This window comes from Daphnia pulicaria, chromosome 1 (assembly GCF_021234035.1).
Source record: "Daphnia pulicaria isolate SC F1-1A chromosome 1, SC_F0-13Bv2, whole genome shotgun sequence".
NCBI lineage: Eukaryota > Metazoa > Arthropoda > Branchiopoda > Diplostraca > Daphniidae > Daphnia > Daphnia pulicaria.
In genome coordinates, this window is record NC_060913.1 from 31,588,071 (window position 1) to 31,603,714 (window position 15,644).

The window sequence follows — 15,644 nt, forward strand, 5'->3', positions numbered from 1 at the left end:
GGGAAAAATTTAAGTTCTATGTACACAGTTATATATATATTTATTTATATATATCATGTTAAAATCGCGTCGACTTTTTGCGTTTTCCCGAACATCTTTTTTATTTTTATTTTCTTGTTGGTTTTGAGAAATTTTGATGTGTGTGTGTTTTTTTTTTTGTCAATGATTACTATGGTTGAACACGGCGGGTGAATGCATTTTTCTTGTTACATACATGATAAACACACACACGCACGTACACACATGTCGGCGGTAGAATCTTCTTCTTTTTTCCCCCCATCCAATTTGAATTTTTGTTCTATTTTATTTTTTGTCTTCCGAGGATAAATTTTCTAAAAACAATCGTCAAGAGATTGGTAACGATGACTGATGAGCTAACAGCTTAATATCTATGTACACGCAAATGACAATTAGGACGTGATCAAAGGGAGGAGGTAAGAAAAACCAGGGACGGTGTGATGGGATTGACATCGGTGGGGGAGAGGTTGGTCGCGGGAGATGATTTGAATTGCTCAATAATTAATAACGTGACTGCCGCCTGGTAATATGCACCACAACCGGGGTGGGGCATATCAGACGTTCTCATGTCGGGAGTCAAAGTCTGAACAATGTCGATGAAACAAACGGTTGAATTGGGAGTAAGGAGCAGAAAGAAATGGAAGAAAATTCCCGAAAACCAAAAAAATTGGAAAGTAAAGAAAAAAATGAATTTCAGACGGCAGACGGCGGACTAGCGGCGGCCGTAGCGGCTCCTTTGCCCAGCGCTCCGGCAGCGATTTCCGACAGTCTGATATCGATCGGAATGCGATCGTCGTACAAAGTGGGCGCTTGTAGGATAATGGCCGCCGTGCCCAGTAGGACGGCCGTCGTGAAAATCCACAAGAAGAGCCGATCCAGGACCATGGCCACGTACTTCCAATCCTCTCGGACCTGATGCATCCGACAGCCGAATGGTCCGAAGTATATGGAGAGACATCAGCCAAAGAAAAATACCAAGAATCAAACCGATCAACCTCGGGGAGTTCACAACTTGTCCACAAGCGAAATAGACAGAAAAGAAAAGAATTGAAAGAGAGAGGCCAGCTATTTTTAGAATAAGCGCTCCAACCAACAAGAAAAACAGGAAAGCAAAAGAATCAATGCAAGATCAAAGGACAGCCTCAGATCCTTTTTGATACGAGAAAGAAAACGAAATTCAATCGATATTTATATAAAGCGACTGCTGCTGCTACTGTAGATACTCTACTGCTGCATTATTAAATGTAGCAGTAGTCGCTACACGCACACAAACACGAAAGAAAGATTCTTTTATCCCCTTTTTTTCCTTTTGCTTCTTCTATTTTTCTTTCTCTCCGTCAAAAGAAAATGAAATGGGGAGAAAGAGAGAATAGACACACACAGAGACACACTCGTACCCTAATGGTGTATTGCTCCCGACGCGTGTGCTCAGCCAAAAACTGGACTCCTTCCAGTGCCATGTAGACGTCGGGACAAGTCAGTCCAGGGCTCATCAGACAGCGATCGGCCGAGCATGGTTGCGGCAGATCCGACAGACAGGGCGGGACCGATGCCGCTCCGGCTGCCGATGATCTCGGCCGCAGCCCGTGCGGATGTTGTTGGCCAGCAGTTGTGTGGGCAGCAGCAGCAGCAGCAGCAGCGGTAGTAGTAGTCGTCGTGGTGGTGGTGGTAGGAGGAGGTGCAGCGGCAGCCGGCATTCCGGTAGTGATGACGCCCGAATTGACATAGCGCGATGAGGAGCCAGTGGGCGTAAGGAGCGCGTCGTCAGCATCCGCCGCCGTCACCGCCGCCGATAGAAAGCCGGCGCTGCCGTGAAGCTGACACGGACCGTTGAACATGGAACTGGCGATATCTCTGGATCGAGTCGAATTGTATCGATAGGTCAGTCGAGTTGGTTTTGACGGAGGGGCCGAAAAAATGTTTTTTTAAGATTTGGAATGGCAGCGCAAAGCTGCCAGCGCTCGTTTGAAATCAATGGCGGATGAATTTAAACGAAATGAGAAGATAGCAACCTGGAAAAGATTTCGTCCTTTGTCGAGCGTGACGCGTTCAAATCGGCCGTCGAATCGAACAATTCGGTGGAGGAGCGAGTGCAGCTGTGGTGCTCGAGTCCCTGCTGGTTCCAGTAGTCGCCCGACTCGATGATGCCATTGTGGCACGACCGGTAAATGAGCGAATTCATCCGCGGATTGGAGCTGATGGACGGATAATAACCGATCGATTTGGCAGCGAAAACAACCTTGAAAGCGTTGTAGCGGATGGGCCGATCAAAAAGGCACAAGCCAGCATGCACCAAAGTGACAAAATCAATTGGAAAAACGACTTTTCGGGGGGGTTCATCACCTGAATTTGGCGTAGAGCGGGCGGCGCATGATCAGTAACCTCGGCAAAATGTGGATGAACACCCGGCGCACCCACGGCGACATTGTGTGCGTCTGCGGCGAGCGAAAGTGCACGTTCAGCACGACGACAGTCACGCAGATGCTGTGCGAGATGATGTCAGACAAGAAAAAATGAAAGGCCACGTCTCACTTTATAATTATTCCACGGTGCGCATATCGACAGAGACACACACGCCCTCGACTCAATTAGCACTCGAGGGGGGGCAAAAGGTAACAAAAAATAAAAGGGTGGGGTGGGGGGCTCACCTAAACGTGTCGAGGATCATGGTGAAGAGGACGAACTTGCCCAGGAGAGGCACCACCAAACTGGTGGGCGGAATAATCTCGGCCAGCAGGAGGAAGAACACGGTCAATGACAGGAGGATCGATATGGCCAAGCTCACCTGGAATCACCATCACCACCACGTCAACCGGAATAAGTCACGTATTAGATGCGAAATAGACTATAGGCTGGGTGAATGGGTGAGGGATTTTGATTAGCGACGCCGTACCTTCTCGCCGGAATCGGATGGCAAATAAAAGACGAGGACGGTAAGAAATGTGATGCCGATGCAAGGGATGATGAGATTGACGGTGTAGAACAGGGTCTTTCGCCTCATGGTGATGTTGAACGTGATGTCTAAATAGGGCTCGTCGCAGCACGTATAGAATTTCATGTTGCGTGTGGCCGGCACGGCCAGGATGTCCCATTCGACCGACATGTAGAACTCGCTCAAATCGACGCCCATCTCCACCACCGTCGACCCGAATTTCTCCTCCAAATGGCGCAGATCCACCTGGACAACCAACCGGGAAAAAACAAAACAAACACCCCACCAATCGTATTTCATAGGTGTAGTATAACCATCAAAACGAAAATCGTGGCTCTCAGATCTCAAAAGGGGTTTTTGGGGGTGCTGCTGTCAAAACGGACCTGGAAACCGTCGTATGTCCAACTGCCGAACTTGAGCACGCACGTCTGTTCGTCGAACGGGAAATACTCGACATCGATCTCGCAACTCGATTTGTAAATGGCCGGCGGCTTCCACTCAATCAACCCGCTGTGGTACATGGTGGCTTTGGTCGACAGCGTCACCTCAAAGTTGCCGTCGGCACTTTTAGCGGCGGAGGCGGAGGCGGCGGATGCGGATGCGGTGGTGGTGAGAAGATCAATCGGATTATTATTCTCGTTATGATTTTTTGATTTATATTGAACGTAGTTATTCATTCACTTTGATATGATTTGATTGGATGGAAATCGGGCCACTTACTTGTTGTAAAGGACGATATCCGGACGCCAAATGTTCTCCGACGGGATGTTGAGCATGTCGACGCCTCCGTAATCCGCCGGATTCCATTGCAACTTGTAGTCGTACCAATACTGTAATATGCGAAAACAAGCGGTTGATTAATACATCCATTGGGACAAGAGTGGCTATTTTGATTTACCTGCTCCACCCACAGATTGGTCGTCATGATTTGATTTTTCAAATTCTGCGCCAAAAAAAAAATAGAGAAACCGAATCGATTAAATGAGAAAACCCAAAGATTTGTTGTTGTCCTCTATTGCGATAAAGAGTCGTCGCCGTCATCCGCATTCATGCGCGGCATATTTGAACGGTCGGTTGTCATGTGTATACTTGTCCGTCGGATATTTACTGTAGGCTACACATTATATAACAGTAAGGAAAGGAGACAAGCGGGAAATATAAAGAAGCAGAATGTCCACAAGATGAAAAGCGCGGGTGTATAGCTCGGTACAGCGCAGACTTAGTTATTCGGCAGCTCTTTATTAAAAGGGAGACTCTGGATAAATATGATGTTTTCCTCTTTCTCTCTTTCTGGTTGTTGGCCACTGGCCAACAACAACAAAAAAATGGTTCTATACTCTGATTTCTGTGTTTCGTCCTACTCTCTTATTTATTTTAGCTTTTCCATCCATTTTCTTACGCTCTTATTGTCTGTTATTATTCCACGTACAAGTCTAGTAGCGTTTCGTCCTTTTTGGTCAGCGCGCGCGCTGGGCAGCGTCGGAATTCCCTCACGGTATATATTTATACATATACCCTACATTATTTCTCAACTGATGTAGACTCTGCTATTCTCCACATATTCTCCGTGTGTGTGTGCGGGATGATGGCGTGCACTCAGCTGAGAACAAAAGACAAACATACAATGGATAATATAGCCAACGAGTCCAGCTCCAGCTCTTAAGCTCCCAGAGACGAGAGTAGAAAGAGTCCCTGTACACAGCCCCCAAGTCGACTCCCAGGGCTTCAGGCAGCAGCGCCCGGCTTGCCTTTTTCCCATTTGCCAGCGCGCACTGTAGTAGTTTTGCCCTAGCGCTCTCTATTAACACGAAACCCATTCGGCCGTAAGGATTTTCCTAAGGAAAGAATCCTAGACGAAGGGCGGGATGGATTTTAATATGAGAAAGAGCATTGTATATGTATAATATGGATATATCCCTGGCTAGATAAAGGAAAAAAGTTGAATGCCTTTCATCCAACGGTGTATTACTCTATGATTATAATACGAACGGGAGTACCGGAGTAGATGTGAAATTGCAGCAGAGAGAGAGTAGTAATGTATATGCCGGGATAGGTTGCACCTTTGTGTATGTGTGTTGCGTAAGGTAACATATTGAGAGCTGTGCACAACAACAGGAGCCAGGATCGAGATGTGTTGGGAGCGCCGGGATGATGGCAATCGATATGACGGCAGAGAGCTCGGCACCACCACCACATCCAGCTATTATACATCCGCACGGCGCCGCACAGACAAGTACAGACGCGCTATCTATAGTACTAGGAGCCCGTGAAAAAAGGAGCAGCCAAAGAGATTGGTCTTTCCCGCGGGAGGCAAAAGCGCCCTCCCGGTTCACGAGTTGAAGGAGCCAAAAATATTTCCTAAAAGATGCCAGGAGGGGGGAGAAGAAAATAAAAAAATAAAAAGGAGAGCCTGCTGTCGGTGGTGCGTGGGGCCTTGTCATCCGAGCGAATCCAGCACAGCTCGTTTCATCATAACCGTTGAATTTGATTGGCGCCGACAACTTGGGATTTGAATCCATTACCATATGGATCGCCCCCGGAAGGATAAGAAAAAATAAGAAAAAGTTGTTCGCCGGCAGAAGAAAAGGAAGGCCGGAATGGGAAAAAAAAAAAGAACAAGACAAGTCAGACAAGCAAAAGAGTTTGAGCCGAGGGAATGTGACTCTGCTGCTGCTGGATGCTGGATACTGGCGCGTAGGATGCAGCACAAAAGCCGACCGAGATTTTCTCGCTGTGCTCGTCAGCATTGTGTGTCTATACAGCAGACGAGGCTATTGGATATTGCAGTGGGTGCGTATGAATCATATGGCAGGGGATTTCGATGATTGCCAAAAAGAAAAAGAAAAATAGGAAATGACGGCCCATCGAGTGTATACTTATATACCCAGGGATCTGCCGGGTCGGTACCGTGATGCCGCACTTGGTGGGTGGATGGGTGGGTGGTTCTCTCGTTAAGAGAAAACCCCCAAAACCCAGGAGAGACACAGAGCAGAGCAGTCAGTAAATGGATCGATATTCATCCCGACATCGCCGAGTGGGAGGAGGATTTTTTGAGTGGGTTTGTTGTTCTTTTTTTGTTCCCCCCCCCCCCTCGTTTCGTGAAAAGAACATCATCACGTCCCGCGGTGCGTTCATATAAATGCAGAACGTGTCAGACTAACCGAAAATGTGCAAGCAGAGTCTTACGTACACACAGACGAGGATTTTCAATCATGCGTATCGTGTTTGGATGCTGTGTGTACTGTGCAGTCAACACAGTCGTTGCACTCGGCAACAGCAGCTGCTGCTGCAGGGATTAATTCGACCCGCTCGTTTTTCCCTGTCTACACTTCTCCTACGTGTTTACCAGTTCAGTGTAACCGCTCCTATTTTGAATTTGCGCATTGCTATTGGGTTTTGGCAGCTCTGCTCCCTATAACGATCCGACTAGGAAATGATGGATGATGCCACAACATCGGGATGAGCTGGATATCTCATTTCCGGTGACTCCTAATTTCGTTGTATAAGTCGAGTGAATGTTTATTTTGGGGCGGGGGGGGGGGGTTGAATTATCGATTGAATATCTAAACTGTGAAGATTTATTTATTTTTAAATTTTATACTCAGCTAAGTCAGCAGCAGCGACAGCTTTTCATAATTGACAATCTAACAAGCGCTAATAACCCCCCCAGATTTTTGTAAATTTTGATTCCAGGAAAAATGCAACGCAGCCAAGCCGACTGTGACGATGACAGTTTCAGCAGTTCGTTACCAGCAGCAGCAGTCTCAGCAGAAGCCCAAAGTTGTTTCAATTGCAAATTGCCAAGTTCAACAATCTAATCAACTTTGTCAATTCGAAATTAGAGCAGCAGCAATATTTCAACTATCAACATATATAGGCATGCACGGACGTGAAACGAAATCTCAGTTTTGACATCTCAAGTGCCGGATATCCGGATCGTTCAGTTCAGTGGGAATTGCCAAAAGGAAAGAGCAGCTAGGCAGTTAGGAGACATGATGGAGTGAGAAATTCGCCTTTCACCTTTGTGTGTTTGAATAAAGAATAACACGCTAATTTGTGGCCGTCTCTCTTTCTATAGCCACTGTGACTTGGTGTGTTTTTGTTTGGACTGGGCAGATGATCGATTGGGTCGCCACTTGACGACCTTTCTCCCATCTTCCGATGAATATTTACTACTCCCGACGAACGGCCAAGAGAATATGATGCAACCGCGATCGATAATCGGTAAGTTTTGTTCTTTTTTCGATACAAATGTGAGATGTCTCTTTTTATTTTCTCGCACGCATCTCCCTGATTCGATGAATTGCGTTATCGATACAGATTAGATCATTCCTATCGGATTAAGTCAGAGATTTAGCTTCCGTTAAAGAGCCGAAAAAGAACGGGGATGCCCCCCGAACGCTAATTCGTTAGATGACTCTAGGCCTCCCACAACCACACGCTCGTAATATACAGCAGACAGACCCTGGTTAAAAGCGTGCTAAAGAAAACATTTGTGATGAGATATATCTCTTTTATATTGTGTGTGTGTGGGGGGGGGGGGATTCCAATCGATAACTGTCGGCCTCATCTGCCGCCATTCTCTTTTTTATTTGATTTTGACTCGACCGTTTGTTTTTGTTTATTAGACTTTTTACGCTCGATATACGGATGACTACTTTCTTATTGGTTTGTTAGGCGGCGGCGTGTGACGTGTCATTCAATATTTATTGCGATTTACAGCCAATAAGGTGCTATCGGCTCTCTCTCCCCACTCTCCAAGCAGAGTAATACGTCAGAAAATCGTCTTGTGTAATTCGTGGCTAGACCGACGGTTATGAGGAAGCGATCCATCATGGCCCGGTAACCCATTCCCTGTCAATCTCCTAACCACACCTACTACTGTACGTTGGGAGTGCGGGGGTAGTTTGCTAGTCCGTCTCTACATCATGCCTGGCGTTTTGTGATTGGATTCTTTTCCTGTCGGATTATTCTGGATGGAAATTGCATTTAGATCTTCACATCCGTGTTGTTACCGGGCCGCCGGGGGAGTCTCCCCTTCTTGACACACTCGTTACTAAAACTCACTTGATTGACTTTGGGGTGGTCTATCTAGTCTGCACGATGACGTCAGCGTACGGTTGCAATTTTATTTTTCAACCACGTCCAATGTGAGACGGCGTGAGACAAAAGGAAATGAATCAATTCTCAGAGAAGCGTGTCAAATGCCCTCTCTCTCTCAGCCTATAGAAATCTCTCGTCTTCTTCTCCAACGGATGAAAGTCGCCCGTCTAAAATCTGCACGGCGCCGACCGCTCCTCGCGCCTGCCGACGGCTAATTCAATCCGGCACTCGGAGAGAGACAGAAAAAAAGGGTGGTGGTGGGCCTAGGTTTTTCTTTTTGGAATGCCAAACCCGAATACTTTGTAGTAATGCTGGACATGAAAAAACCAGCAGACAAAGAAGATGCGCAGAATAAGAGTGAAAGAGGAAATTAAACTTTTTTCTCCATCCTTTTGATCTTCAACTTTTTGTCCCTCACCACTTCGCCCAACTATCCGTTTCTTCTTCTTCTTTTTTTATTACGTGCTCGTTTTTTCTTGCCCGTCTTGCCCGTCTTGCCCGTCTTGCCTACTGTATTATTGAACCCCCACTCGGTGTGGCCGGCGTCGGAGCCTGGGAATTCGATTACAGCTTCATATATTGAGCTTGCGTGCATTTTATGTAGCAGAACATTCCCCCCTTCCCATCCCTATCCCTCTTGCGCGCAAAGTAATTTATTCCCATAAATCATGTGATGGCTGAGCTTTTCCTCTATTTCGATTTGATATCGACAGTTTATATGCCCGTAGAGCGATTCTTAATAACATCAAGTGATATGGGCACTCCTCCTAGCTCCACCCTTTTGCCCTGTCTCTTTCTTTTGGGTTTTCGGCTCATATTCCCGCGTTCAAACTCGACTCTGTTATAAGCATTTTTTGAGCTACTTGGCAATATCGTGGAAACATGGCTGGCAGTCGCTATTATTATATTGGCCGGCAGTTTTGTTACATCTGCTATTGAGAAGGACGGGACGGGGGGTTGCTAAGCGCTGGTGCAGCATCGGATGAGATGATCCGACAACAGCAGCCCCTTGTACGATTTCCCACCCTCCATCCCATCCCATCCATAGAGAGAGAGAGAGAGAGGACGAGTGTGACGGGCGTCGGCGATATGAATTTTGACTGCTCCCGAGACTTTGAATGGCGCTCTCTCGTGATGGCGACATGCACAATTCTATTCGGACGGCGACGAAGGGGCGACAGGCGACGTCGTCGTCTATAATATAATAAACTTCAATCACGGACAAAACTTTGAATCCCTTCGCCCATTGGGGCGCTCTTCTTCTTTAATGCGCTGCTGAATAGACGAATCCCCGCACCAGTTTTGTGTGGGTGGCGAGCGTCGAGTTTGAGATGCCCCCACCCACTAGCTGTTGAGAGAAATCCTCCACTTCTTCTTTTTCTTTTCTGTTTTTCAATTTAAGGGGGTGGATGCTCAGGGTACACGTATGAAACAAGAGCGGAGACTGTCAGAAACGCTTGCCGGTCTTTGTACAACTTTTGACGTGAACCATTCAACGGGCTCACCGTTTCGTGATTGTCTAGCTTTGCCCGGTTGCTGGCACGTAAAACGTTCCCAGCCAACTCCTATATACTTTATTAGGGTGGGCGACTCGACTGTTTGAACAGGACGGTGATTGCGGCCGACATGAAATCTGCGGGTGTGTATCACGCAGGAAACAGTTTACAGAAAAAAGGCTAACCGGGGAGGGACTCTTATCTCACGTTCCTATTTTGGGAAATAGATTTTTCTTTTTCTTTTTTTGAATTTCGCGCGCTCCCTGTATTTTTCCTTATACGCTACAGACATTGTGGACTGTTATTACGGGCGGGTAAACGGGCATTGGCGAGATTGGCGGTTGATATAAAAATGGGTCGTGAAATTGAATTGGTTACCACATCGATGAGTTGCGAGAGTTTGAGTTTGATTTTGACCGTCAGGGCGTCGCTGACGTTGGCAACCGGCCGCACCAGTTTATTGTAGTTTGAGAGGAGGTCGTCGTAGAGCCGTTTGGCGTCAGGATTCGACTCTGCCACCATCGCTGTCATTTTCAAATTAAAAACAAAAACATCTCACATAAGTCAAAGCCAAAAAAAAAAAAGACAAAAGTGACCCAGTCTAATCTCACGCACCTCCACAGGTGAGGATCAGGAAAATGGTGACACTGGTAGTAGTAGTAGTAGTAGTAGTACGCCCCCTGCCGCTGCTGGTGCTCTCTGATGACCTGTGGTGGGCCACCATCGTCGCGACGGCTCGATTCGACACAGCGGCAGAATCTACAGTAGTAGCAGGGCGCAGACGTGAAACTTGTCTAGTAGTTAGTCGGGCGTCGCCGAAATGGAAGGCGTCCGTTCGGTTAGGGTGCACAGCTTCGACTGAAAACCCAGTCGCTCTGGCAGGGCTTTTGTCGTCGCCTCTTGTGTGTCTGTGTGTGTGTGTGCACCACTCGTGTGGCCATATTCGCTAGTAGATGGAGGAGAATCGGAAGAGCGCAGCAGCCACCGAGACGTGTGTGTGTGTGTGTGTGTAGGGATACACACACACCCAAAGGACAGAAGCTGCTGTGCGACGGCGACGACGCCGACAAGCGCACACAATACTCGAGATACGGTTACTTTCTGCATTCGAATGTGTACAATGCTACGCCTACTGCTGGGCTGCAACCCACTTTCTCCAGATCCATCACGCAGCAGCCGGATATAATTCGCAGAGTAGCCATTGCCTTTTGTCTATGTGTGTGTGTACTAATTGCGTCATTATTATTATTATCCGGAACTGGGAGGAAAGGGGGTTTTGTCTCTTGGCTGCTCCGTCGCCTTGTGTTCGCTGAACTGTTTAGACGGTTGGGTGGTCAGCCAGCCGTCCGGCCGGCCGATGTAATGTAATTCCGGCGTGATTATTATAATGCAACGACTGTCTAGTGTACTATAGGCAGTGGATCTCTTTCTCCTACATCTAGTGGATGTATGGCTGGTGTAGAGGCCGTACAGCGTCGAGGATCAGTGTCGTAAAAGGGAAAAAATTGGATGCGCCTGCTAAGATCCTACAAAAGATCCTACTGCGAGATCCTAGTACAAAAATATAAGGAGCTAAAACACAAAAAAGGGGGGAAAGATGAGAGAGAAAGATAAAGAAGACGTGACTGCTCATGAATACCTAATCACACCCCCCGGCCAAAAAAAAGAATAGAAGAAACACAAAAAAAAGACACGGGAGTCGACAGCAATTTGCACTGGGCGCGGCTACACACACAAAAAACAAAACACACACGCATTAGTGGAAAAGCAAAGAGAAATGTTTCTGTTGCTGGCACTACCATTCACTTGATTCGGCAACTCTTGTAAACAAATGTCGGTTTACTACACCATTCAATATAATATGCGCCGTACGTTTGCAGAGCTCACAAGATAGAGCGATCGTTATCCTAGTCGTTTTAATCGTTCACTCCTCGTCTCTTTTCTTCTTTCTTCTTCTTTTAACGGTGAGGGAATTTCAGGATTTTCTCTTTTAGTCGTGCACTTGATTCCTATAAAAATAAAAGAAGAACGGTCCCTTATTTTTGGGTTGTTTGTTTCCTAGGAAACACAGCCTGAAATGAGATAGAGAGCCGGGGCTATAAAGTGGGAGAGCGTCGGGGAATTTAAGAGCGCAAGAAGATTGCGTCGTTTAAACGAGAGCTCTAGATATATATAACTACTTTGGGGAAACGAAACACGAACCGAATTTTTCTTTTTCTTTTCCTCGGGCTCCTTAACGAGCCTATATGAGCCTATAGGCGAGTGAGACGCCATCATAGAGAATGACAGCCCCGCTGCTCTTGTAGTGGCGGCTGCTGCCGGGATCAAAGATGAGATTTGTTGTTGTCGAACCCGTTAGCGAGAGAAAATGTCTATAATAGAATATAGAAAGGTTAACACAGGCGAGGGGAAAAAGACGACCAGGAAGATCAACGAGGTCTTGACAAAGTGAGATGGGAGAGAAATCGAGCGAACGAGCCGTCATCATCCTCACAACAACCTCCCACCCAAAAGAAAAAAGAAAGGGGGAAAACGTACATTACATGTATAGAAGGCATCCAGCTGCCGCTGGCAACCGAAAGAAAACAGTTGAAAATAAACAAGGAAATGATATGAGAGCCGCGCAATGGACAGAAGAGAAAAACACACACACGACGACATGAGTGGTAGTAGTAGTACGGTAGTAGTAGTAGTAGTATATATTGCAGTTTGAGAGATATTGCGAGATTTGTTTCTAGCTCTAGTCCACTATACTCTCTGCTCTGTCGACAGTCCTCACTCTTGGTGTTTTTTTTATTTGTCTCCGCTATTATTTTTCACCCCGTCCCGGAGGAGAGAACAAAAGAGCCGGCCAGAGAAAACAAGAGAGAAAGAAAAACAAGAACATGAGGGGTAGGAATATACAACACGAAAGTTGGAAGAAGGAAACGGAATCCGGTGGCTGGCTGGCTGGCTGGCTGGCTGGCTGGCTGGCTGGTGCGTTATCGATCATCCAGCAGGATCGGATGGTGAGATCCGATTGTGAGACTCGCCCCCTTTTTTTCCTCTCTTTCCTATATCTATACACTCGGTGTAATACGCGGCCCAGTAGACAGGCGAGGACCAGAGGACAGAGATTACACGACAAAAGATCCTCCTATAGAGAGGACTCTTCTCATTTATTTCCTTCCGCTTTTCTTCTCCTTTATTTATTTTTTTTACTCCGCCAATTTTCTTGTTTTCCTTTTCCGGGTTGGTGTGGATCTTCAGTATTACGTAACATCATCGTCCATCTTTTTCTTTTTGTTATATGGCCGTTAGCGATTTATTGCTGGCTCGGTATTAAACCTCCTTGACTTATTTCAAAAGATCCATCCGAGAAAATAAAAATTGACCCTTACGTTTCTAGATGTCATTCACATGTCTGGTGGAACAGCCCGGAAGATGATTTTTCCACCCTGAAATAGGATCAGGACGACGCTTTTTTTGACCGCTGGACCCGGTTGGAAGGAGTAAATTGCCCTGTGACGCCATCCTGCGGATCTCTACGGAGGTAATATTCTATTACTTAACAAGAGAATCTAGTGCTGCAGGTGTGTACAGTAGCCGAGGTGTGTATGCCTGATGTATAGGACCCCACGGAGAACTATAAATCTTTATATTATAGACCTCTCTCTCTCTTTGCTGTTTTATTTTTACTGCTGAAACGCTTGTCGAGGAGTCGGTATCATCCGGAGTCGGTCCCAATGGACGTTTGAAAGTGCTGTTGCTCTTTCCATTCACTCGATTCGACAAGACAGCTGGACCAACTGTTCCCATTTGGAATTTGACGGCTCGACCGGCTACTGGGCAGCAGCACTCATTTAATCACCACTTTCTGGGTATTATCAGCTCTGACGTTGATCCCTTTTCCCCCCTGCAGTGCTCTGACGGAACATTGGGAGAGTGGACTGTTGGGGCTACTACTACTACTTCTGTTGCATCACAAATGCAGTCGCCAGCATATCCTTTATATAGATATCGAATGGAAAGAAAAATATAAGATTGTGAGAAACTTAGTTTGGATAAATATTTGTAGACGGACGGAAATTCTTGAAGAAACCGCTTGCTGGCCCTGCTGATAAAGAAGATTCTCCCCTATATGTATATATAAGACGCGCGCGCATTTGAAATCGGGTTAGCTTTTTGTGTATATCAGATGGGCTTAATATCCGGCAGTTTTTCATTCTTCTTTTGCGCTGTGTGACATTTCCAAGAGTGGAAAGAAGAAGAGCGGCCCAATGGAATGAGAATGAGGCTTGCATATTATACTATATAGAACCGTTTTCAATTCCAAATCGATATGCAGCAGAGAGTCTGCCCACTGCCTAGCCCTTGTCTTCTAGACTGATCAATACAAAAAAGAAAAGATATTGGAGGGAAATTTGAGAAGAAATCGACGCCTAACTGGCGTCGTGTATTGCTAAGAAGAACAAAGGACATGGGGATCTCAACATAAAGCTCAGCATTGGGTAGCCAAAAATAAAAAAAAAAAATGTTGCTCATTTTTCTTGGTCATCCGCTTGAAAAGATTCTCGCCAGGCGTCTAGAAAAAAGATCCAGCAGCAGCGGTGTGTTTACTGCTTGGAGCTGGTAGTCAGAGCCAAATCGATGTTGCAGAGCTCCAACGGGCCGAAAATGTGGCGGGATGGAGTGTTGCTATCGGCCGACGTGAAGAACTCGAAGACGATCGCTTTGTAACGATCGAAGGAGATGGTGCGATCAACATCCGCTGCCTGGTTTATAAAGCAAAGGACTCACGGGTCAGTCAATTTCTTTGATAAATAACTAATCGAGTGTTGAAAAGAAAAAGAGAGAAAATTCATACCGTCATCAACGTCTCGTAGGCGGCGTCGATGTCGCTGATACCAGTGACGTAACGACACCAACCGACGGCTCCGTTGCGGTACTCTTCCAAGTCCCACTTGCCGTCAGCTGTAATTAGACATTTCATTTGATGAGTTCGAAACGAATTCAACTGTCTGAGGCTGTAAGAGCCAAACCTTTTTTGTCGTTCATGAGGAAAACGAGATTGGCCAGATTTTTGATGAATTCCGGCAGTTGTTCAAAGTCTTTGGCGTCTTTGGAAATGCCTCGGACGTAGTTGGCCATGTCGATGTAGTGGACCTGTTATTTCACATGCGAATAAGATAAGGTCTCTTACTCAATTGCTCAACAATGTTGGACGCCTGCCAAAAGGGCATCGGCCTCCTCTAATAGAGCGCGCAGTAAATAACGTACCCGTCCTTGAGCATCGGCGCCGACGTCGCGGACCAACGAGTCCCACCACAGCTTCGACTGTTGCAAATACATTTCGTAAACTTCATCCTTGTGAGTGCCTCCGCACTGCTGGAAAGTGGCTCTCTGCGAACCAAATAAATAATAACGACCCGGCAAATGGTAAATTTAAGCTTTCGGCAATCATGTCAGCTCGTAATAATAATAAGCAGACGTGTATAACTGATGAATATAACTGAGACCTGTATTACGTACGTACCATGGCCATGAGTTTGAAAGAGTTCCATTCGATGTAGCCGACTTTGGCCTGATCGAGTTTCTCGCTGAAGCAGAGCACAAGACGCTTAGTGTAATCGTCCATGGTAATCAAGTTCTAAAAAAGGTTACACTACTACTAGGAAATTAAAATAAGAAAGTTATTAGCGTACAAGCTGTTCAACAGCAAACACGATAATGGCTTGTAGAGGTGTCTCGACCGTATTTATACGGCAAGTAATAACGGCTGACGCAAACAGTCGTAACTATGTCATGCCTCTTTATCTTTTTGTTTTAAGTCTTAATTGGATTATCGGAGACGTAAGGATTCCTCCCCGCAGTTTCCCCGTTCGACGTCGCGGATTAAAATTCGTGTCACTGAATACCAAAGCGGCTGTCTCGGTTATTAGGTAAAGCAACAAGGGCAGCCCTGTTGCCTAGCGACAAATAATTATTGAATTACATAACCGAGAGCTTACAATTTCATTATTAATCAGAGGACTCGGGCAAAATGTGGAAATTCCCGCTAGTTTCTGATTTACTACATTACCGTACATTACTACACAGCACTCGCATGGCCGACG

General features: G+C 46.3%; 2 protein-coding genes and 1 long non-coding RNA gene across 3 annotated transcripts; 1 reads left to right on the forward strand and 2 right to left on the reverse strand.

Moving 5' to 3' along the window:
* Window positions 1-301: 301 nt before the first annotated feature.
* On the reverse strand, window positions 302-10,435 carry LOC124341114 (acetylcholine receptor subunit alpha-like). The gene is made up of 11 exons (XM_046794053.1): window positions 10,165-10,435; window positions 9,928-10,073; window positions 3,849-3,893; window positions 3,671-3,780; window positions 3,334-3,514; window positions 2,912-3,196; window positions 2,667-2,803; window positions 2,362-2,502; window positions 2,031-2,213; window positions 1,416-1,872; window positions 302-930 (listed from the first exon to the last, which is right to left on the reverse strand). Exons 1-11 carry the CDS (start codon window positions 10,271-10,273, stop codon window positions 712-714), a joined length of 2,013 nt encoding a protein of 670 aa, XP_046650009.1. The 5' UTR covers window positions 10,274-10,435; the 3' UTR covers window positions 302-711.
* Window positions 6,525-14,191, forward strand: LOC124342441. Its single transcript, XR_006918817.1, has 2 exons — window positions 6,525-7,174; window positions 12,938-14,191. It is a non-coding gene; the product is annotated as an uncharacterized LOC124342441 (long non-coding RNA).
* On the reverse strand, window positions 13,952-15,270 carry LOC124342076. Its single transcript, XM_046795052.1, has 5 exons — window positions 15,065-15,270; window positions 14,809-14,931; window positions 14,571-14,694; window positions 14,396-14,502; window positions 13,952-14,303 (listed from the first exon to the last, which is right to left on the reverse strand). The coding sequence occupies exons 1-5, from the start codon at window positions 15,164-15,166 to the stop codon at window positions 14,145-14,147; spliced, it is 615 nt and encodes a 204-aa protein (XP_046651008.1). The 5' UTR covers window positions 15,167-15,270; the 3' UTR covers window positions 13,952-14,144.
* Between the last annotated feature and the right edge of the window lie 374 nt (window positions 15,271-15,644).

Bases quoted from the DNA above. Each gene is read 5' to 3' on its own strand.
- LOC124342076 (XM_046795052.1), bottom strand. From the start codon at position 15,166: ATGGACGATTACACTAAGCGTCTTGTGCTCTGCTTCAGCGAGAAACTC. The intron at 14,932-15,064 runs GTACGTACGTAA...TTTGGTTCGCAG, and splicing joins CTTTCAAACTCATGGCCATG to AGAGCCACTTTCCAGCAGTG. The intron at 14,503-14,570 runs GTTTGGCTCTTA...GTCTAATTACAG, and splicing joins CCTCATGAACGACAAAAAAG to CTGACGGCAAGTGGGACTTG.
- LOC124341114 (XM_046794053.1), bottom strand. From the start codon at position 10,273: ATGGTGGCCCACCACAGGTCATCAGAGAGCACCAGCAGCGGCAGGGGG. The intron at 10,074-10,164 runs GTGCGTGAGATT...TGAAAATGACAG, and splicing joins CCTGATCCTCACCTGTGGAG to CGATGGTGGCAGAGTCGAAT. The intron at 3,894-9,927 runs GTAACCAATTCA...TTTTTGGCGCAG, and splicing joins TCTCGCAACTCATCGATGTG to AATTTGAAAAATCAAATCAT.